The 23,453-nt window shown below is 43.9% G+C and overlaps 1 protein-coding gene across 4 annotated transcripts; it reads right to left on the bottom strand.

The window, feature by feature from the left end:
* Positions 1-2,693: 2,693 nt before the first annotated feature.
* LOC123993450 (choline transporter-like protein 1) lies at positions 2,694-22,986 on the bottom strand. Of its 4 annotated transcripts, none has more exons than XM_046295612.1 (16): positions 22,861-22,986; positions 21,280-21,369; positions 20,442-20,584; positions 16,129-16,265; positions 10,598-10,691; positions 10,213-10,382; positions 9,339-9,428; positions 8,971-9,146; positions 8,362-8,548; positions 7,650-7,818; positions 6,973-7,129; positions 6,077-6,160; positions 5,807-5,944; positions 5,156-5,392; positions 4,172-4,273; positions 2,694-2,906 (listed from the first exon to the last, which is right to left on the bottom strand). In XM_046295612.1, the coding sequence occupies exons 1-16, from the start codon at positions 22,975-22,977 to the stop codon at positions 2,883-2,885; spliced, it is 2,115 nt and encodes a 704-aa protein (XP_046151568.1). In that variant the 5' UTR covers positions 22,978-22,986; the 3' UTR covers positions 2,694-2,882. The 4 variants fall into 4 exon arrangements, with proteins under 4 accessions (XP_046151568.1, XP_046151569.1, XP_046151571.1 ...); XM_046295613.1 differs by lacking the exon at positions 22,861-22,986 and adding an exon at positions 21,988-22,295; XM_046295615.1 differs by lacking the exons at positions 21,280-21,369; positions 22,861-22,986 and adding an exon at positions 20,908-20,966.
* Between the last annotated feature and the right edge of the window lie 467 nt (positions 22,987-23,453).

Below are 23,453 nucleotides of genomic sequence, written 5' to 3'. Positions count from 1 at the left end.
GAAAAGTGATGCAGAAGAAGCCTTTTCTGCACACACGCCACAAACAGTCGCTTGAGGTATGCAAATGCACATTTGGACAAGCCAGCTTCATTTTGGAATAAGGTGCTGTGGACTGATGAAACAAAGATTGAGTTATTTGGTCATAACAAGGGACGTTATGCATGGCGGCAGAAGAACACAGCGTTCCAAGAAAAATACTTGCTACCCACAGTCAAATATGGTGGGGGTTCCATCATGCTGTGGGGCTGTGTGGCCAGTGCCGGTACTGGGAATCTTGTTAAAGTTGAGGGACGCATGGATTCCACTCAATATCAGCAGATTCTTGGGAATAATGTTGAAGAATCAGTCACAAAGTTGAAGTTACGCCGGGGCTGGAAATTTCAACAAGACAATGACCCAAAACACTGCTCAAAATCTATGTGGGCATTTATGCAGAGGAACAAGTACAATGTTCTGGAATGGCCATCCCAGTCCCCAGACCTGAATATCATTGAGAATCTGTGGGATGATTTGAAGTGGAGTGTCCATGTTCGGCAACCATCAAACCTAACTGAACTGGAGATGTTTTGTAAGGAGGAATGGTCCAAAATACCTTCATCCAGAATCCAGACACTCATTCGAGGCTATGGGAAGCATCTAGAGGCTGTTATTTGAGCAAAAGGAGGCTCTATTAAATATTGATGTGATTTTTCTATTGGGGTGCCCAAATGTATGCACCTGTCTAATTTGTTTTGATGCATATTGCACATTTTCTGTTAATCCAATAAACCTCATTTCACTACTGAAATATTACTGTATCCATCAGTTATTTGATAGATCAAAATGAAATTGCTGATCCAAACACCCAATTATTTATAAATGGAAATCATGGAAATTGTCAGGGGTGCCCAAACTCTTTCATACGACTGTACTCATGAATGACATGTCGTTTTCAGAGAAATGCTGTTTAGTTATCAGTAGTCTGTCCTGTGCCTTAAGTGGATTCCTTGATTGCACTGGGTAGGTTCCTCTCACTTGGGGAAAGTTCCATCCTCTGAAACATTTTAAGAAACATCTCTACATTGTACTGACTGACAGAGCTAGTCATTCAACTATAAATATTTGACAGATACTTTAAATTGATCGGTGTTTAAATGAATACCATCTTAGTGCAATTCTTAACATGCTTTGCGCAATAGGGTTCTGCGGCAATGTTAATTCGGCTTGACCATTTTTTTTCTAAATACATGCTCTTTAATATTTCATCGGTACATCAGTGTACGGTCTAGTAGTGTATTCCCGGAGAAAAGCGCACCAACAGACTTGTTTTCCTGTTTTGAAACATTAACAATTGGTGTTGTGAAGGATGGCTGGCGCTTGTTATTCTCTCACGCGAGAAGCTGAAAATGAAAAAGGTTATCATGTGAACAGTCACAGCCATCTCTCCCTTCAACATATCCACCAGGATCGCGTCACTATCAGAATACTATTCAGTCTTATCAACACATTAAACTCTCATTACAAAATAACTGCATAAATCATGTGCAATTCATACCATTCTGAAACCCTTCACATAAACAAAAAGAGCATTTTTCTCACCTAGATCAATAAAAGCAACAACAAAAATGGGGGGGGGGGGGGGGGTCAAAGTTGTTCTTCAGTCGCTCCAATGGATTCATTACTCTGAGTATCAAATACAAATCTACTGCAAAGAGAAGAGGGGACTTAAGGCTTACAGCACTTCTACCACCGCACCCCCAAGTTAAACTGGGGCGTCCCGTCATTAACCAATAAGATGGGGAGCACAGCCTATGGAACCGGTTAAGGCAGTGAGAGTGTGTCCACCTCTATTCCCCCCCCCCCACCTAACATCAGATGATAGCTCTATGCCAGGAACCTTTGCCTTTAAAAGCTGTAGTGCAAGTAGGAAGACATTTTTATAGCGGTAAATACTACATGGTGTTGCGTTATTGCTCGAGGGCTGCAAAGTCTGAGTTCACTTCCTACTGAGACTTCAGTGGAAGAGGACTCGTTACACCACCTGATTAGGTCAAATCTACATTGTCCATCAATCCCAACAATGACTGACTGGTTTGATAGAGGAACCAAGTGAGTCAAACTAGGGGACAATTGGTTGAGTAAGAAAAGCAACAGCCTTTGCAGCCCTCTGGATATTTCTCTGTAAATGTCATGCCCAGTTCATAATGAACTCTTAGTCCCTACCCCTAAACTTCTCATGGTCCCTTGTAGATCTAGGTGTAGGGGGGGTAGACTTCCAAATCGCAGTAACTTTGTCTCTGTGTCCCTCCAAACCATGGGAACTACAAGTTGTCTTCCTCCTGCTGTAACACAGTTGTATGCTCACATCCTCGGTTTCTGCACATCCCAAAAATCGCCCTGCAAAATGTAAAAAGAATCCCCTACACTCACTGGTAAAAAAATACATCTTTCAAAACAAAATAACACTCTTCCATGATGCAGATTGAATTGAAATGCAAACGTGAGTCTAACGTACTTAAGTTTCAGTGGTTGATTAAAAACACATCTAAGTGCTATCATTGCATGATGAATAAGTATCACGCTGATCGAGAAGTCCAACCAAAAGGCAAACTTGTTATGCAAAACATTGACAACCCAGTGATTCAATACATTTTAGTACTGTGTTTGACTAGATGGCAATTCTTTGTCTTATAAAAAAGGACATCACTACGAAAAATGCATCAGCCTTTTAAAATATGCAGCGCTTCAATATAAAGTGCTTCATTACATTGTTATATATTTTTTTACAGTTTCTTATTAAAATATTGTATCCCTGGAGTGAAACCATAGTAAACATGTTACACATTGGTAAAAATAAACATTTTGGAATGTCTTTAAAAAAAAGTCCCTTTAGGTGATTTTGGTCAAGCTGAACTTGTTCCTGGAGCCTGGAAAGCAAAGTTATTCAAGTCTTATTACTCCATTCACAGCATCACATGCAGTCATTGAAAAAAGTACTTGCATGGTAAAATAAAGAAATGGGTGGGAAAAGGGTTAGATTTTTTAAAAAGCTTGGAAATGTATGGATGTGAAAATGGTACGGAAAAGAAAATGGAAGCCATGCAGTGGAGTGGTGATGTTAAGATCCATCTTGTGACCTGAAAGCTGAGGGTTACTCAGAGGAGGGCTGAGGTATACACCTGTATATCCTTGGGCCAAAGCTGACTTGCTTGCGGTTATCAACAATGATTGTACATTATGACTAATACACATAGCTTATTATTTTCAAACTACTGGGGAAGATACTTCTACCTCTTAACTACAAAATTACAAGAATAACTTTACCCATAATGCTCTGAGTGTCTCGGAGATAAAAAAGGCCAAATCTACAAGTAAACAGATAGTTGCCAACTTCAGTAGTGCCTAACAGTGCTTTAAATAATTCCAGCAGTAAATGGAAATCCAGCAGCACCGTACAATAGACGGGAAGAAAAAAAAGTCATATCCATCCTCCCATTGGTCCCTTTTTAGCAATGCATCAGCAGTCTGGCATTGTTGTTTCTCACTGCTGTTTACTTTAGGAGGGGGGGGGGTGGACTCTTCATGGCATACTGTTTCTTTGTGTTCCCCCCCACCATCTTTCTAAGCTGACAGAAGAGCTACCAGACATGCCCCTATTTACCAAAAAGCACCATGGTGATAAGGCACAAAAAAAAATCCAACTAATTTACACTTCAGGTTAAAGATGACAGGAGATGACAGGCAAGCAAAACAAAAAACAGTGAAAACAAATTTAAAAAAGAGGGATGGAATAGTTTGAGAAGAGTTATTAGAGATGAGGGTGAGCAAGATGCTGTTGTGGTAAGTTAGTTAGCATGCTTTAGCTAGCATGCGAAGACAACGATCTAGATGGCGACGGCGTCTGTGCCTTTGGTTGTGGCTGAGGCACGACGACGGGGGAGTGTTTCTGGAGCAGCATGGCGAAGAGCACGAGTGTGGAGGTGGGCAGGTAGACGCAGAAGAAGAGGACCATGTCCTCGGTCAGGCAGAGGATCAAGGAGACCATGGTACACTGCTCCCCCAGGGCCCAGTCCACCAGCACCCCTACCAGGAGGTAGTACACATGGAACTCCTGCAGCTCCTCCCACTCTCCCCCGCCTCCGTCCAAGCCCCAGCCCACCTCAGTGTCACCGCCCTCTCCACTGTCACTCACCATGGGCTTCATCTCCGGCCCCTCCACCGACACCGCTTCAGTGGGGCGGCTCCGCCCTCGCTCCACCACCCGTTCCAACTTCCTGCTGTTTTCCACAAACTCCTGCAGGAAGAGATGGAAAGGAGTGTCATACCATGTGCTGAAACGCACCAGTGTCGGTTAATATACACTTAATATATCATGTGAATGGTCCCCGTCTGGCTCAGTTGGTAGAGCATGGCACCTGCAACTCCAGTGTTGTGGGTTCGATTCTCATGGGGTACCAGTATGAAAGAAAAAATATAAAACTGTATGCACTCACTATTGTAAGTCTGCTAAAATGAAAACAATGTAAATGAATGCATTACCTTCGTCATTAAACCACAGAATCCTTAGTTTAGTGTAGAAAAACAAAAACCTAGACTGAACCAAATTTAAACGGAACATGTAATGTTGGTCATATTTCATGAGCTGAAATAAAATATTCCAGAAATGTTCCATAAGTACAAAAATGGTATTTCTCTTCAATTATGTGTACAAATGTGTTTTACAACCCTGTTAGTGAGCATTTCTCCTATGCCAAGATAATCCATCCACCTGACAGATGTGGCATATCAAGAAGCTGATTAAAGAGCATAATCATTACACAGGTGCACCTTGTGCTGGGGACTATAAAGGGCCACTAAAATGTGCAGCTTTGTCACAACACAATGACACAGATGCCTCAAGTTGAGGGAGCGTGATATGCCACACCTGTCAGGTGGATGGATTACCTTTGCAAAGGAGAAATGCTCACTAACGGGGATGTAAACAAATTAGTGCACAAACTTTGAGCTAAATAGGCTTTTTGTGCATATGGAACATTTCATCTTTTATTTCAGCTCATGAAACATGGGACCAACACTTTACATGTTGCGTTTATATTTTTGTCCAGTATAGATAGATACACATAATTTCCCATTTCAACGAAATCCCACCAGTATACCATATCTTCACGTAGATTACCATCAGGGCTTTGTCCATGTAGAACTCCTTGCCCGGTGTACCGTCGTTGTATTTGGTGTCAATGGCGAAGCAGAGGAAGAGCACGTCCACCACGATCTCGAAGATGGACAGGAAGCAGTGGGCCACCAGGAAGGCAAAGAGGCAGACAATGATGAGAGGGAGGACCCACTCTGCGTAGTCCCGCTGGTAGTTCAGCAGCAGTACGCCGGCGAACGCTGTGGAAGTCACGATCAGGATCTGACCACGGACACACACAAACACACACTCAGGGTCAAAGGGTCAAAGTTTTACTCCTCAAATTCAGGAAATTGAACAGTCAACGCCACAGGAGGTTGGTGTCTCCTTAATTGGGGAGGACAGGCCCGTGTTAATGGCAGGAATGGAATTAGTGTAATGGTATTAAATACATGGTTTCCAGGTGTTTGATACCATTCCATTTACTCTGTTCTGGACATTATTATGAGCCGTTCTCCCCTCAGCAGCCTCCTGTGAGTCCACGCAATCAGGCCCACACTCAACCACAGATCTAGGAACAGATTACCCTAGCCCCATCCTAACCTTAATCATCAAGGGTTTGAAACGTAGATCTGATCCTGTAACAGTGAATAGGGACTACTCTGAAGCCCTCAAGTATCCCAGCTGCCCCCTCACCTTGCCCAGGAAGAGGACAAAGTCTCCCACGGCGTTGATGGCGGCCACCCTCAGAGCGTTCTCTACCAGAATCACAAAGGCGTCGCGCGCCGACGTACAGAAACTGGTGCTGTTGATGGCTGTCGCCGCGTACGCATTCTAAAGACAGAGAGAGAGGAGAGACTGTAGTCACTAAAGCAGACCAGCAGGACACAAACCAACTTACACCTGTTATCTATCCTTTATTTATATAAAACAAATATCCAATTTGGGGGAGGAAAGCACTCCTACCTGATTCAAATAGTTGAGGCACTTCTCCAAACACCACAGGCAGCAGATACAGGTCTTCACCATGCAGCGAGCAAATGCATTTTCCTGTGTGAAAGAGAGATGGGGAAAGGTATCAGATGCACTATTCAAAAATAGATACAATAGTTTTCAAAACTGTTCCCTGCAGAGCTCCAGAACATAGTGTTCTCACATCTCCATGCTAAACCAAAAGATAGTGGAAACTGAAAGCAGCAAGCAGACAGATTGCTGTAGGTCTACCCAACTGTACTGTAGGCCTACAGTTCAGGGCATTAGTCAGGTGAAGTTACCTCCACTCTCAGAACTCTGGAGAGCTAATGCCAATTTATCCCTTCAATTCATTGTGCTGCAAGGTGTCTCTCCATAGATCAAGTCAAGCAGCAACACTTGGGACGTGACAACAAACAGTAGGTTAAGGACAACAGGCACTAACTCACATTACCCTCCAAGGAGAATAAAGACAAATACCCGTAAAGAAAATGACATAATAATATAGTAACATGGTTTACCAGATGTTTATCCAAAATGAGTTAGTTCAAATATATAGTCATTATATGTCCCATTTATTAACCAAACCAACACCCCTAATGTTACCAGCACTGTGTCAAACTCAAACAGTCATCTGAACATACATCCTCTCTCCTCTTAAAACTGTCCTAAACAGAGCAACAGAAGATGGCAGGTGTCATGTCACAACAATGTTGACATTGACAGCAATGTAAGATCTACTGGCAACAAGCGAACAAGCTAGCCTTGATTAGCTTGTACAGCACATCACTGTATGTAACATGCAGTATTTTATTATTCTCCATACAATGAATATCAGAGATTGAGAGAGAGAGAGAGAGAGAGAGAAGTTAGTCAACAGGGTGCTTTACCTTGCCCTTGAGCTGGTTGTGGACGTACATGAGCATTAGGCGTGGGATCTTGACCAGGGTGATAATGAAGGAACCCTTGGCCACCGTGCCCAGGTGGTACCTCATCAGTCTCAGCACTGACGACAGGATGGGGGTGACCGGCATCCTGGTCTTGTCCCTGAGACAGAGGAAAGGATAGAGGGAAATAGAATGGAGGCCAAATAAATGAAGAGACCGAGAAGTTTAAATTGACATTCTTGTTCTTCTCTCTGGAATTCCCATAAATTCCTTGACTTTTGTTTTAGCAGAACACACTTCTGTGACAGACAATAAAATCGAATGGTATTACTAATCTTATAGCCGATATCCTATAGAATAAACATTTAAAATCAAATTGTATTTGTCACATGCGCCGAATACAACAGGTGTAGAACTTAGTGAAATGCTTTACTTAAAAGCCCTTTACCAACAATGCTTTAGAAGTTAAGAAAAAATACATGTCAAGTAAAAAAATAGAAAATAAAAGGTAACAAATAATTAAACAGCAGCAGTAAAATAACAATAGCGAGGCTACAGTATATACAGGAGATACCAGTACAGAGTCAATGTGGGGGGGAACCAGTTAGTTGAGGTAATATGTACATGTAGGTAGAGTTTGTACATAAACAAATCATGAAAATATCATTTCAGAGTCAGACCTTGTGTAGTAGTACGTTACCACAGCCCCAGCGACAGTCATCTGCTGGCAGGCCAGGATGAACTCACTGATCCAGATGAGGCCCACAGCGTGGTACCACGTCATGTACTGCAGAGTCCCAGTCAGACGGAACTCTGTCAGACCTGTCTCCTCGTTCTGGACCGGGTTCCCTGAGGTGGACATCTCAGTCTCAGTCTAGTGGTCGGGACTAGTTTGGACAAGTTCCTGAATAAGGCCAATACAGTAAACTGAACTAAACCGTACTAGTGCGGTGTCCTGTTGTGTTGGAATTCATCACTTACCATTTGTAAAGATTCACTCACTCACTCACTCACTCACTCACTCACTCACTTTTGCTTCCAGTGCCAGGCCCCAGTACATCCAGAAGAGGAGAACCATTGCCCCGCTCCCTCCTCCACCCTCCCTCCCTCCCTCCTCCCACCCTCCCTCACCGGTGGTCCCGAGAAAGAGCAACACCAGGCCCCAGTACATCCAGAAGAGGAGAACCATTGCCCCACTCCCTCCTCCTCCTCCACCCACCCTCCCTCCCTCCCTCTCCCTCCTCCACCCTCCCTCTCTACCCCTCTCCCTCTCCCTCCCTCACCAGTGGTCCCGAGAAAGAGCAACACCAGGCCCCAGTACATCCAGAAGAGGAGAACCCTTGCCCGCCCGCTCCCTCCTCCACCCTCCCTCCCTCCCTCTCCCTCCCTCACCGGTGGTCCCGAGAAAGAGCAGCACCAGGCCCCAGTACATCCAGAAGAGGAGCAGGGCCAGGAAGGTGCAGAAGGGCTGCAGGGTGAGCAACGGCAGGTGGATGAACACCTTGCCGGCCACGTGGAACAGGGCGATCGTCAGGGCCACTCGTTTCCTCATGAACAGCATCAGCAGGAGAAGGATCACCTGGGGGGAAATCACACAGAAAGAGAGAGAAGGGTATAGGAAGAGAGGGATGAGAGAGAGCGAGATAAATTGGGATCGATACGGAGGGAGAGGGATATAAATGAGTGAAGAAGAGAACAACAGGTCAAGAGAAGGTGGAAGGGACATAGGAAGACAAAAACAGACAGGAAGACAAGGGGTAATAGAGAATGATGAAACAAATGGAAGATGGCCAACAGGAGTGGGAGAGAGTGAGAGGAAGGTTAAAGAGAGAAAGGAGGGGGGAGTAAAAATGTAGGGAGGTGCCAGGAGTCAAGAGTTTGAGATTTCAAAGCAGCGCCAGGCATTCAATCTGAAATGTCACACACACACCACCCACAATTTACAAGGCTTGGTTGCCCAGTCTCCCTTTCATTCCAAACACAAACACTAACTGTACTCACTGTGAATACGGTGGCAGCGATGGCATACACCAGAAACGCCTGGGCATTGTCCCTTGTCATCTCTGCTTCCTCCTTAGCATCTTTCGTCTCCGTAGTCTCTGCAGTCTCTTTAGATAAGTTCTTGTTGGCAGTTAACCGGTGGTCTATGTACAGCCACCACAGAATGCTTGTGCCCGCTACAGAAAAACGGAGACACTTTCTATGATAGATTGAACACCTGCACACTGCTAAATGCAAAGAGGACTGTCCCAAAAATGATCATAGAATGACTGTTAGGTGCAAAACTATGGCACGGTTTTCAGTTGTTATTTTGATTGATCAAAACACTACACAGGAAGTAAGGCTAGGAGACAGGTAAATGAGCTCACCCAGGGAGCCCAGGACCACCATGGCAGTGAGGATCCAGACCAGCACAGCAGAGATGTAGCGGATGATCAGCATTAGGATCATGGAGAGCACTGTATCACAACACAGATCTAGGATCAGCTAACCCTGCCCTCGGGCCTCAACCCTAACCTCAACCATTTGGAATCAAAAACCAAAACTGACCACGAATCAGAACTCAAGAGAACCAGTTCACCAAGTGAAGATCGAGGATCAGCTAACCATATTCAAACCCTTTCCTTCCCCACCTTGACACAGCAGAACCTTGTCTGACTCTAACCCACATGTACTCTGAGCATTAACTCCCAAATGTACAAGTTCATATGGCTCCCATGTCATGCCCTTTACCTGAGAGCTTCCTTCCTCTCATTCCAAAGAGTGCAGTCTCAGGGGGGACTCAAAGATGTGATGACTTTGCCGTATTTTCACCGAGCGCTGTGTTTCTCTGCCGTTGATGTCTGACCTACAGTAACTGCCTATGTACTGACACTACATACTGATATGGAGAAATCAGCAGAATGCACTAGAGCAGGACAGATGTTCCCTATGCAGGTCTATTCTTTACTGGCTCACATTAGGGAAGGCTCAGAGACTAGTGGGCCCCAGAAATACAATAAAGATTTAGTCATTCACTCTCACAAGACCAATCCCTCCCACTGAGTTCAGAGACTAAGGCCCTGTCCAGAAACAACCCATTAGCCCCTTCCCCTGGCTCTTCATGTAGATCTGAAACAATTGGATAGGCATGGTAGTAGTTCCACCTTGTTCCCCAATGGGTGCAGATTTGGCCATATTGCTTATATCTATCCAGCATCCCCGAGATACTGCTGATAACAAACATGCTGATGAGGTCATCACCTAGCGCCAGCAGACAGAGGCCCACGATGATCTCTTTGCTGGCAATCACGCCACCGATCAGCCTGTGCAACACGCTGTTGTCGCTCACAAACGTCACCACAGCCTCTGCAAACTTGGCATAGCAGGAGATGTCCACCGGTGTGCAGCGGTTGAACACCGGGAGAGATTTGCTGTGGGATGGAACGAAGTAGAGGTCAAACGTCAGGGGTCACATGACCTGGGAGGTTCTCTAAAACGTGACCGGTTTGAATACTTTAAAAAATATATATGTACCCCCCTTTCTTGAGGTAATATCTAATCTATATGACTGGTGAAGTGAAAGTCCTGAATGAAAATAAGCAATCTAAGCCTATTGAAATGCAGCCCTAATGTTAGGCCTTCCTACCTTGGTGGAACTGGAAGTTTGGGACATTTGTCAAACCTCTCTGGAAGGCTGGGGTATTTGTGACCGGCTAGTTCGTATGAACACAGCTCCGACCCTGAGTGAAATACAAAGACATTGAACACAGGAAAGTGAAACCATAAACATACCTAGGAACATAAGGACGATTGATTTAAATTCAGTCTCCCCAGAAGTGATCAGTTATAGCTCAATATGTTGTCTAAACCAACATATGCTGATCCACATTTCATCCTTTCCCCTTCATGCAACTGAGCACGTTACACAATCTTGTTCTTCACTGTGTTACGCTCACTGCCACAGGAAATCAGAACTCGAACACAAGACCTCTGGAGAAGGCAAAGTTACATAACCCCAGTCCAGTCTATCATGGGGCATACATGGAGTGCCTGTGTCACAATAAGTATATACAGTGCTGACAGGAGACACGCAAGCCTGGCTGAAGGACGGGCTAGGATAGCACAAACAACAGTACCCATACAGCAAGGGGTGGCATTGGCCTTAATGGTGCCTTTGTTCATCTAGTTCGCTCTCCACATGTGCCAAGGTGCCTGCTGTGCCAGAGTGTGTGTTGAATGAAAGGACAGTATTAAGGGAAGATGGCACGCGGGATCACGGTCATGTCAGTGTTTGTAGAAAGGGTTTGTCGTTCCAACGGATGGCAGTGATTCACTGTCAATGACGTGATGGATGGCTGCTGGAACGATGACCTAGTAGCCTTCTGTTTATGGGGGTGGGGTGGGTGGGGGGGGGGTGAGAAACAACTGCTCCTCATAGCACTCTTTTCTAACGGAACAATCTTTCAATTTATTTATTTTTAACGCCGCTCATCTGAATATTTGTGGTGATTAGTTGTTTTTTTTTCTTCATGGATATGATGTGAGATTGTGATGAATAAAATGCAAGCGCTTCCTTTCAAAATAATTCACGACATCACCACTATCGTCAAACAGATTTTCTAATCAATAACTTTGTATGTGCTGGGGTCCACAGCATTATCAGTAGAGTTACTGAGAGGAATAGAGAATCAGTCAATGATTCAATATGCTGTCAGTGTTATGCTTTTGTGTGCTTTGATGGCAGAAAAGCAAATAGCTGACAGCAGTGGCGACCTGTCATTCAGGGCAGGTGGGCCTGAGCCCCACATTTTTTATTTTAAAAAAATATATATATATATATATATATACATACACATATATACATATATACATACATATATATACATACACATATACATATACATATATATATACATACACATATATATATACACATATATACATATACACATATATACATATACACATATATACATATACACATATACACATATACACATATACACATATATACATATACACATATATACATATACACATACATACATACACGTTCAAAAGTTTGGAGTCACTTAAAAATAACTTTGTTTTTGAAAGAAAAGCACATTGTCTGTCCATTAAAATATCAAATTCATCAGAAATACAGTGTAGACATGGTTAATGTTGTAAATGACTATTGTAGCTGGAAACGGCTGAATTTTTAAATGGAATATCAACATAGGCCCATTATCAGCAACCATCACTCCTGCGTTCCAATGGCATGTTGTGTTAGCTAGTCAAATCAAATTTTATTTGTCACATACACATGGTTAGCAGATGTTAATGCGAGTGTAGCGAAATGCTTGTGCTTCTAGTTCCGACAATGCAGTAATAACCAACAAGTAATCTAACTAACAATTCCAAAACTACTGTCTTATACACAGTGTAAGGGGATAAAGAATATGTACATAAGGATATATGAATGAGTGATGGTACCGGGCAGCATACAGTAGATGGTATCGAGTACAGTATATACATATGAGATGAGTATGTAGACAAAGTAAACAAAGTGGCATAGTTAAAGTGGCTAGTGATACATGTGTTACATAAGGATGCAGTCGATGATATAGAGTACAGTATATACGTATGCATATGAGATATATAATGTTACTTACCCTACATTATTCAAGGTAGCATTGTTTAAAGTGGCTAGTGATATATTTACATAATTTCCCATCAATTCCCATTATTAAAGTGGCTGGAGTTGGGTCAGTGTCAATGTCAGTGTGTTGGCAGCAGCCACTCAATGTTAGTGGTGGCTGTTTAACAGTCTGATGGCCTTGAGATAGAAGCTGTTTTTCAGTCTCTCGGTCCCAGCTTTGATGCACCTGTACTGACCTCGCCTTCTGGATGATAGCGGGGTGAACAGGCAGTGGTTCGGGTGGTTGATGTCCTTGATGATCTTTATGGCCTTCCTGTAACATCGGGTGGTGTAGGTGTCCTGGAGGGCAGGTAGTTTGCCCCCGGTGATGCGTTGTGCAGACCTCACTACCCTCTGGAGAGCCTTACGGTTGAGGGCGGAGCAGTTGCAGTACCAGGCGGTGATACAGCCCGCCAGGATGCTCTCGATTGTGCATCTGTAGAAGTTTGTGAGTGCTTTTGGTGACAAGCCGAATTTCTTCAGCCTCCTGAGGTTGAAGAGGCGCTGCTGCGCCTTCTTCACGACGCTGTCTGTGTGAGTGGACCAATTCAGTTTGTCTGTGATGTGTATGCCGAGGCACTTAAAACTTGCTACCCTCTCCACTACTGTTCCATCGATGTGGATAGGGGGGTGTTCCCTCTGCTGTTTCCTAAAGTCCACAATCATCTCCTTAGTTTTGTTGACGTTGAGTGTGAGGTTATTTTCCTGACACAACCCTCCGAGGGCCCTCACCTCCTCCCTGTAGGCCGTCTTGTCGTTGTTGGTAATCAAGCCTACCACTGTTGTGTCGTCCGCAAACTTGATGATTGAGTTGGAGGCGTGCGTGGCCACGCAGTCGTGGGTGAACAGGGAGTACAGGAGAGGGCTCAGAACGCACCCTTGTGGGGCCCCCCGTGTTGAGGATCAGCGGGGAGGAGATGTTGTTGCCTACCCTCACCACCTGGGGGCGGCCCGTCAGGAAGTCCAGTACCCAGTTGCACAGGGCGGGGTTGGGAACCAGGGTCTCGAGCTTGATGACGAGCTTGGAGGGTACTATGGTGTTGAATGCCGAGCTGTAGTCGATGAACAGCATTCTCACATAGGTATTCCTCTTGTCCAGATGGGTTAGGGCAGTGTGCAGTGTGGTTGAGATTGCATCGTCTGTGGACCTATTTGGGCGGTAAGCAAATTGGAGTGGGTCTAGGGTGTCAGGTAGGGTGGAGGTGATATGGTCCTTGACTAGTCTCTCAAAGCACTTCATGATGACGGAAGTGAGTGCTACGGGCGGTAGTCGTTTAGCTCGGTTACCTTAGCTTTCTTGGGAACAGGAACAATGGTGGCCCTCTTGAAGCATGTGGGAACAGCAGACTGGTATAGGGATTGATTGAATATGTCCGTAAACACACCGGCCAGCTGGTCTGCGCATGCTCTGAGGGCGCGGCTGGGGATGCCGTCTGGGCCTGCAGCCTTGCAGGGTTAACACGTCCAAGTTTATCATTTTAAAAGGCTAATTGATCATTAGAAAACCTGTTGGCAATTATGTTTGCACAGCTGAAAACTGTTGTCCTGATTAAATAAGCAATAAAACTGGTTTCTTTAGACTAGTTGAGTACCTGGAGCATCAGCATTTGTGGGTTCGATTACAGGCTCAAAATGGCCAGAAACAAAGACCATTCTTCTGAAATTCATCAGTCTACTCTTGTTCTGAGAAATGAAGGCTATTCCATGCAAGAAATTGCCAAAGAAACTGAAGATCTCGTCCAACGCTGTGTACTACTCCCGTCACAGAACAGCGCAAACTGGCTTTAACCAGAATATAAAGAGTGAGAGGCCCCGGTGCACAGCTGAGAAAGAAGACAAGTGCATTAGTATGTCCAGTTTGATAAACAGATGTCTCACAAGTCCTCAAATGGCAGCTTCATTAAATAGTACCCACAAAACACCAGTCTCAACGTCTACAGTGAAGAGGTGACTCCGGGATTCTGGCCTTCTAGGCAGTGTTCCTCTGTCCAATGTCTGTTCTTTTGCCCATCTTAATGTCTTTTATTTTTATTGGCCAGGCAGATATGACTTTTCTTTGCAACTCTGCCTAGAAGGCAAGCATCCCGGCAAGCCTTTTTGTCCTAGACTTGGCACTCCGGTACCGCTTGCCATGCGGTAGTAGAGAACAGTCTGACAATTTTTAGGGACTTCCTCAGACACAGCCTGGTATAGAGGTCCTGGATGGCAGGCAACTTAGCCCCAGTAATGTACTGGTGATGATGTACTATTACCCTCTGTAGTGCCTTGCGGTCGGAGGCCGAGCAATTGCTGTACCAGGCAGTGATGCTGTAGAACCTTTTGAGGAGATTTGACCCATGTCAAATCTTTTTAGTTTCCTGAGGGAGAATAGGCTTTGTCGTGCCCTCTTCCCGACCGTCTTGGTGTGTTTGGACCATTCTAGTTTGTTGGTGATGTGGACACCAAGGAATTTGAAGCTCTCAACCTGCTCCACTACAGCCCCGTCGATGAGAATGGGGGAGTGCACGGTCCTCCTTTTCCTGTAAGTCCACAATCATCTCCTTAGTCTTGGTTACGTTGAGGGATAGGTTGTTATTCTGGCACCACCTGGCCAGGTCTCTGACCTCCACCCTATAGGCTGTTTCGTCATTGTCGGTGATCAGGCCTACCACTGTTGTGTCGTCTGCAAACTCAATGATGGTCTTGGAGTTGTGCCTGGCCATGCAGTTGTGGGTGAACAGGGAGTACAGGAGGGGACTGAGCACGCACCCCTGGGGGGCTCCAGTGTTGAGGATCAGCGTGGTAGATGTGTTGCGGCCCATCAGGAAGTCCAGGATCCAGTTGCAGAGGGAGGTGTTTAGTCCCAGGATCCTTAGCTTGGTGGTAAGCTTGGAGGGTACTATGGTGTTGAACGCTGAGCTGTAGTCAATGAATAGCATTCTCACATAGCTGTTCCTTTTGTCCAGGTGGGAAAGGGCAGTGTGGAGTGCAATAGAGATTGCATCATCTGTGGATTTGTTTGGGCGATATGCAAATTGGAGTGGGTCTAGGGTTTCTGGGATAATGTTTATACTGATTATGTCCGTCCTAGCTCGCTCATTAATGTCTTAATCAAAATTACAGATTGCCTCTTATACGCTTGTCATCCCCTTATGCCATAGTTTGTACATCTAAATTGTCAGTAGAAACCTCATTTGTTTAAGCAAGTCAGTCATATCAGCTATGTTTTTTTTAAAGGCAGTAAATGAAGCTGAATGAACTGTTTCGCTGCCGGACAAAGCTCCGCTGATAGCCAGGTGTAGCAGTGGTAAGGTGTTGGGACAGATTTATGTAGGCCCTAACAGTTTGTGGGCACCGTTTGTCACAGTTATAGTGCATTTAATGTATTGTTTAGTGTAGTGGAGTTGCTGGTAGTGCATTACACGTGATCATTTTTTTGCCCCACCAAGAATTACATGCTAAAATCACCACTGGCTGACAGTGTCCACTCTGTTTCACTAGTGGCCCTACTCACTCACCATTGTTCATGGCGAATCCCTTGAGGTCCTGGTATGTCTTCAGCTCTTCATCAGGACACATGGACACACACAGGGCCATGGACTTGATCTTCCTCTGCACTATGTCAATGTTACATGGGTCCAGGAAGAACACATACCTGCAGACAAATCAGACAACAAAATATATGTTCTTTATCAATAACACCTACATAAGGGATGGTATATAACAAGGAATGTGAGAATTTTCAGCAATTTGTTTTAACAGTTTATGAATAAAATCTGTTTCCCATCACAAATATGAGGAATGAGTCACGAGATGTGAAATTGTGGGAACATGTGATTCTGAGAGAGGAAAACAAAGTCACAAAATGACCGGGAAAACCCAGAAGCCTACACCTCCCCTCAATGTCCTGTTCATTTTGGGGACAAAGCAAGCCCACTGCCTCAACAATACCTTATCCACTTAGATATGATAGAATGTCACGAGATAGAGAGCCTTTGGCTGCTGCTCCCGGAATTGGTCCATGGGACTTGGCAGTGGAACGGAGAGTGGAAGGAACAAGGACATGTCAATAAGAGAATCCTTCACTGTGGTCCATCTGCCTGGTGCTTTTATACACTAGGGGTGGGCACCTCGCCCACGCCCCCCTCACACACACACACACACACACACACACACACACACACACACACACACACACACACACACACACACACACACACACACACACAGGAGGGTCGTTTCATGTCATTTCAGCAAGTAATGACACCCACCATCTCAGATTGTTCTGAACTCGTTTCTGCATTTAGAAACAGATCCGATTAGCATTCCTGCAACATTATTTTGTTGAAATATAAATTTGACCTCAGAAATGGATTGCACCTAAATTTGACATTAATTTATAGGATTCATAGAACATTCAATAAATATAGTGCCTAACATCCAATTTGGACCAAAAGTGTTTTCTACTAACAATGATTAAGAATCCAAAGAAATTGTCAGAAGCCACTCACAGACCCCTCACACCAATCCCTCCCTAACAACCAGTATCAGTTCTCTATGTCTGACAACACAGGCGGTTGTGGCACCTTAATTGGGGAGGACGGGCTCATAGTAATGGCTGGAATAGAATACATGGAACGGTATCCGACTCAACACATTGTTTCCATGTGGTTGATACCATTCCATTCACTCCGTTCCAGACATTATTATGTGTCTGACAAGTAGTATGAAGCTGCAGCTCTGAGTACTGATTCTTCATACTATGTATTGTATTCTCAGTGAATTTGGTGATGTTTTTTTCTCCTGTTCAGAGAAATGAGTCACTTAAGTTGTTTGTTTTATGTCCTATCCGACATCCTGACATAACCAGGTTCTGACCACTAGATGGTGCCGTTCCTGCTATTAGGTCAACAAAGTTTGAAGTACCCCCACCTCTAAAATGTTAAAGTGATAGTTCACCCATTTTACAAAACAACATTGTTTCCTTACCCTGTAAGCAGTATATGGACAAGATTTGAATTTCCGGTGATTCATAAGCTGGCAGTGGTTTGCACTGCACACATGCTTGTTGAAAGGAAGATAGATATGAAAATCAAGTCACACTGGATTTATCAGAATATTTGAGGGCAGTTTGACATTCTCTAAAGTCAGTTCTTCCTGAGCTGAGGTTAGGATCAGACTTGGATAGACTGATCCTGGATCAACCAGCTGCCATGGCCAGAACAATAAGTCTACTGCGCTGTACTGTTTACATTTGGCCCCTGCCTTGTGAATGAGGAGCTGCTTAACTGTACTAGCCAAATAAACCCTGACCAGCTATCCCTTAAGCTCTGACTTTGTTGTCTCTGACTGTATTGTGTGACACCAGCCTATACCTTAAAAAGGTTGCTGAGGGCAGGACTGAAAACAGCATTGAACATAACCTCAACTTGGCCTACATTGCTAGGATTACATTAGCCACCCCAGCAATGCTAGACTTTTTCGCCCACAGAATTGCAAAAATAGACACTTTCAAACAAACAATGTCTGAGTACCACCAAGAAAGATCACAGCTGTATTATTGTTATTTCCGCATTCAAAACAACTGGGAACTGGGCAATCTCCGACGTCCGACTTCAGTGCATTCAAGACAACTCAGAACTCGGAAAAAAACAAGTTTGAAAAGGGACAAATTCAAACTTGTAATTCCATTTTTCTAGAGCTCTGACTTTCTGACATTCCGGCCTGAAGGTCACACACGTCATGATTAGTCTTGAAAGCACCATAGGTCTAATAACATGAAGAGAAGATATACCAAGAGAGAAAAGGAAGTGAGGTGAAGAATAAGAGAGAGAGAGAGAGAGAGTGTGAGAGAGAGAGACAGAAACAGGATTGACAGCTGTGTAGTCCTTAATTGAATCCCGTGACAGCTGCCTTCTCAATTGAGTTCAGCATCAGGTGGTTGCGTTCGCACCGAGGCCTGTCAGTCAAGCCTCACACCTTCTCCACCAAACTCTTCTACACTCACACACCCTGCCGCTGGGGCCAGCATTAATCCAGTGGTCTCAGTCTACAGCGCCTGTGTGTGTGTGTGTGTGTGTGTGTGTGTGTGTGTGTGTGTGTGTGTGTGTGTGTGTGTGTGTGTGTGTGTGTGTGTGTGTGTGTGTGTGTGTGTGTGTGTGTGTGTGTGTGTGTGTGTGTGTGTGTGTGTGTGTGTGTGTATCAGTCACATCAATAGCCCAATCCTGGGAGGGGTCGTCAAGGTGCATTAATGAAGCATATAATTGCTAGCTAATGTGATGATTATGGACCGGGGATGCTAACCAGTGAGCCTGAAAAAGGTTCTCAAGGGCAGAAGCCATTTCATTTCAAAATGGTTCTGTCGATAAAACCTCCATCTATACATTTGCATGTGCCTGTCAATAAACATACAACCACACCTTTGACACCCATGTCAGACTATTACCCAGGACTAGAGGCTTGGGGATAATTTCAGACTGGGCAGGCTAGTCACTGTGGGATCAATCAACACAATAGCCATATACAACCAAGGGCCCAATATCCCTATAGCTATTCATTTAAATAGCCTTACCTGCAGGTGTGTCTTTACACAACACAACCCTACCACAAGCATCAACAGCACACTATAAGTGAAATCAGTTTACTCATTGGTATAACTCTGTCTAAAATGGGACTGAAGACACCATTCAGGAGACACATTAAAGGGGTGGGTGTTATGTGCAGCACAGCCAGTTTGTGGTTGTTCAAAGGAAGAGTGAGAGAGACAAGGCAGTGTCTGCACCACCCAACAGACAAAGAGACATGGCAGTGTCTGCCCTCTGCACCACCCAACAGTGCAGAAACAAAGTAAACAATGATGTATGGAAAGAAAGAGAAGGGAGAAACCTACAGAGACCTAGAAAGAAAAATAAAGAAACATAAATAGTGAGCGAGAGAGAAAGAGAAATACAAAAAGAGAGAAAAAGACTGCAAGCCAGTGACAGAGTCTTCTTCACAACAATTTGGGTGACAGGGTCCTGCTGGTGTGAGCCAGCACCCGCTCAAGAAACGTCTACCTCCGTTCACTTACATAGTCACTGACTGATACCAAGCTACTTTCTCTCCCTCTCCCCATTCCATTTGACTAGCTATATCTTGTGTCTGTAAACATTGGCAGCAGGGCAATGCATACCATTTATACACACATTAACACAATGGACTAATTTTATGTTCAATAGGAAGGAACTAGCATCATTATTTTAAACAATGAAAAATTACGTGTTCCATTGTTTCATCAGCAGTCTGGCCAAACGGTAAGAGAAAAACGTCAAGCAGAGCGAATTCAAACCCATTAATATCTCTCGACTGACACTCCGGCAAAACCAAAAAGAAATGAATTACCCTGTGCTGATGACCCACAGGTCTGTACCACAGGAGGTATTCTAATTCCTAATTCTATGGTACTCCTAGCCAATCATTAAGCACACAGTCAATCCAAAGAGGGGAAAGTAATCAGCATGCAATGCAAATGAAGTGGCTGAAATACCAGTGTTCCCAGAGGGTGGTGCAAGCAGCAAGTACAGTTGACCGTGACAGAACGTCCTACTCCTGAGGCCTCTGCATATTTATTCAAGGTTCTATTTATGCCAGTAGCGTCCAGATCACGGTTAAAATGACTGCAATTTGACATTTCTATTCAACCAATGAGCAACGGGGCAAAGCTATTTCTTAATATTTCTCCATGAGGGATAATTCGCCCTACCATTTGTGTTTGTAAACATATGGTTGGGTTTTGGAAAATGTGACTGCCACTTCAAGATAGAAGTGTGTGAAGTGGGTGAGAAAGACTCACTTTTTGTCCGTCTGATCCAGTCCACTCAGCCGGACCCCTTCGATCTGCTCATTGCGTTGGCCGCAGGTGTTCCCGTAGCTGTCATACCCAAAGACCAGGCGGCCTGCACCCCCCGTGGCGATGGTGAACCCACAGATACTCCCCTGATAGAAGCATTACCAAGCATTAGCATCCAATGCTACAAATGCAATACATGCCTGTGTGAAAGTGGAGTATGGATTTGTATCAATATATTGTTGACAGGTATAAAATGCAATGTACCATCCTTACTGTCTGACTGCAAAGTTTATATTAAGTTTAATGACCAGTGGTTAAGTATTCAGATTTTGAAAAAAAAAAAAAAAATCTCTCTCTCGAGCACGGGGTCAGCTGCTGTGCAGTGCCAGTGGAGCTAGCTAGGATTTAAGTTCCTTGCTCAATGGCCAAGTAGCCATCTACTAATTCCAGTTGCATGTTTGATTCTCACTTTTTCATTTCCTGGTCTGAGAGTTGAATATCTATTCAGATCAGTTTGTTAGTTTCATACATTTTAGCCACAATGTCAACCATTCTCAAAAGTCTGAGCACACTTCAAGTTTAAACTTCAGGAGATGTTAATTGTCTGCATGCTTGGAGACAATTGGCTGAGCGAAGGTGGTAGGTGTGGTAACCTAACAGGTGCCACTAGTCAGGCAATCAATCAGCTGGGCATTTAAAAAAGTGTGTCATAGGAGGAGTTGAACGACTTTCATTGAGGTGAGCCTTGTATTTAGTATTCAAATGTGGTTTAACACACATTTGTGGTATTACATTGTACATCGTTTTCAATTGTAAAATGAATAGGCATATATATACTTACCATTCCAACACAGAATACAGTAAATAAAAGGAACCACGGCAAATCCGTGCAACTTCGATCCTCGAAGGGTTTCCATTCTCTCTTTGTCCTCTGGAAAACAACATACCAACACATCGTCGGTGCCACATTCGCAAATATGATGCAGTCTATATGCGTCTGTCAATTCAAATGTGAAACTGTAGGCTACACATGTTATTTCACACAAATGTACAATGGAACGCAATTTCATTGACATCTTATTTTCGTAGATGGACTGTGGCCAAATGTAGTGAATCATTACTTTGCGTTAAACAATCACATTTAACGATATTCTACTATTCTTCATTGTCAAGGCGCTGTTCAATTGCGTCAAATCTCGCACGTTGCGAGAGGTTTGTTTACAAAGCTAACGGTGCTCACGAGCTATTTATGGTATGCAAAGCTGCTTTCAAGCGGTAGCTTGATGTCGGTGGTAATGATCTAAACTATAAAACCATTGTCCCAAGTTATAGCTCAATATTTCTTCGGCTTCAATAATAGGATTACCACTACTCTTCCCCGATGAACATAGCCTAGGTGTATCTAATCTGACTACGGCGGTGAGAAATGTCATTGGATGCCAGCGGTCGCAACAATATAAGCAGTGCAATCGCCGTTGCATGCATGCATGATGTTTAAAGGTGCAATTAAATGGATGCAACATGGGGGTGGAGGAAACCGTTAGCTTACCTCTGTGCTACCGCAGCATCCCATTGCAGTCAAGGGTTAGATTTGAGAAGGACTAAATGCTACAGCACAGAAACCCAAACTTGCAGGGCGTTAAGGGTATTATGTTTACCCTGCATGAATTGCTAAACACCGATTGGAACGATTTGTAGATTAGAAAGGCGACACAAATGGTATATTCCATCCAAAATGCATAATAATATCTATCTCCTTCCTCCAGGTATAAGGGATTAATAGTTTAGGATTTATCGCACCACACTTCCTGGTGGAGTGTGCAGATGCAGCCGGAAAAGGAACGTAGCGTCCATTCATGCGACTGCGCATTTGGTACCCGACTACAACTGGAGGATGGCGGGACTTCTAAAAGCACGGCTTTCTCTTTGTATCCTAATGTCCATTTACTCTTAACTACACAATATGACGCACACGCCCATGATAAACTATAAGACATTAAAAACTGGAGGAGTTGTGGGCCTAAGAAAACATAACCCTAATGCACATCAATTTAAAAATGAATAGGCCAGCTAAGGGGGCATGAAATGTTCCAATTAATTTGTATTGTCAGCGCTCCCATTATCAAATGAACATAATGGATTGACTATTTCCATTCATCTAAATCCAAATTCTTCATCAGAGGTTAATGCGATTTTTTTTATCAGCCAATAAATTGCTATATAGCCTAGGCTACTTGATCAATATTCGAACAACTACCTATAATTTACTTGTTTTTGAAAGTTTTGTTCGTAAACCAATCATCTTCATCAAAAGTATACTGTATGATAATGTATGACTAGCATACACATCTTTTAAGCTGGTGGGGAAAGAAGCATAAATAACTTTTCACAATACCAAAATATATATTAACGCTTTTCTCACTCTCATACGGTATCCAGGATTTTTCTGCACGCTGTATTCTGTCCCCAAATAAGGGTTGTCCACTGTTTTCCTGGGCCTTCCTTGCTGGGTACCGCTTGTCGAACCTCTCTGTTCCATCTTCTTTGCTGTGTGGGGCACAGCACTGGCAGGGAGATGCCAGTCTGAAGGCAGAAAGAGGGGCCTTTGTTGCATTGTTTTCTGTTGTACCAGGGAGAGAGTGCGCTGTGTGTGTGTTTGTGCGCGTGAATGTGTGTGTGATGTTTATTTTTAAGGCTGTAATGGGTGAGTGCATTATCAACATTTGGCATGCCTTTTTAAAATATAGGGATTGGAGCGATACAGTATGTGTCCAAAGTACTAAATTAGTAGTTTGTTTTTCTTGTCCTTTTCGATTATCAATCCCTGTTTTTACCATCAACTGTAGGGCCACAATTTAGACAACACATTTCTAAACAAATTCAGTTTTCTCTGTATTTGTTTTGATGTAATTGTACATACCGACACGTACATGATTATAATGGATTAATGGGCAACATTTGATGAGATCATTCCGTATGTGATTTCTCTTTGTACAATACAAATGTCTTGCCATT

The sequence above is a fragment of the Oncorhynchus gorbuscha genome, linkage group LG13, assembly GCF_021184085.1.
Source record: "Oncorhynchus gorbuscha isolate QuinsamMale2020 ecotype Even-year linkage group LG13, OgorEven_v1.0, whole genome shotgun sequence".
NCBI lineage: Eukaryota > Metazoa > Chordata > Actinopteri > Salmoniformes > Salmonidae > Oncorhynchus > Oncorhynchus gorbuscha.
The sequence above is the reverse complement of the archived record's forward strand: the minus strand, read 5'-3'. Positions and strand labels throughout refer to the sequence as shown.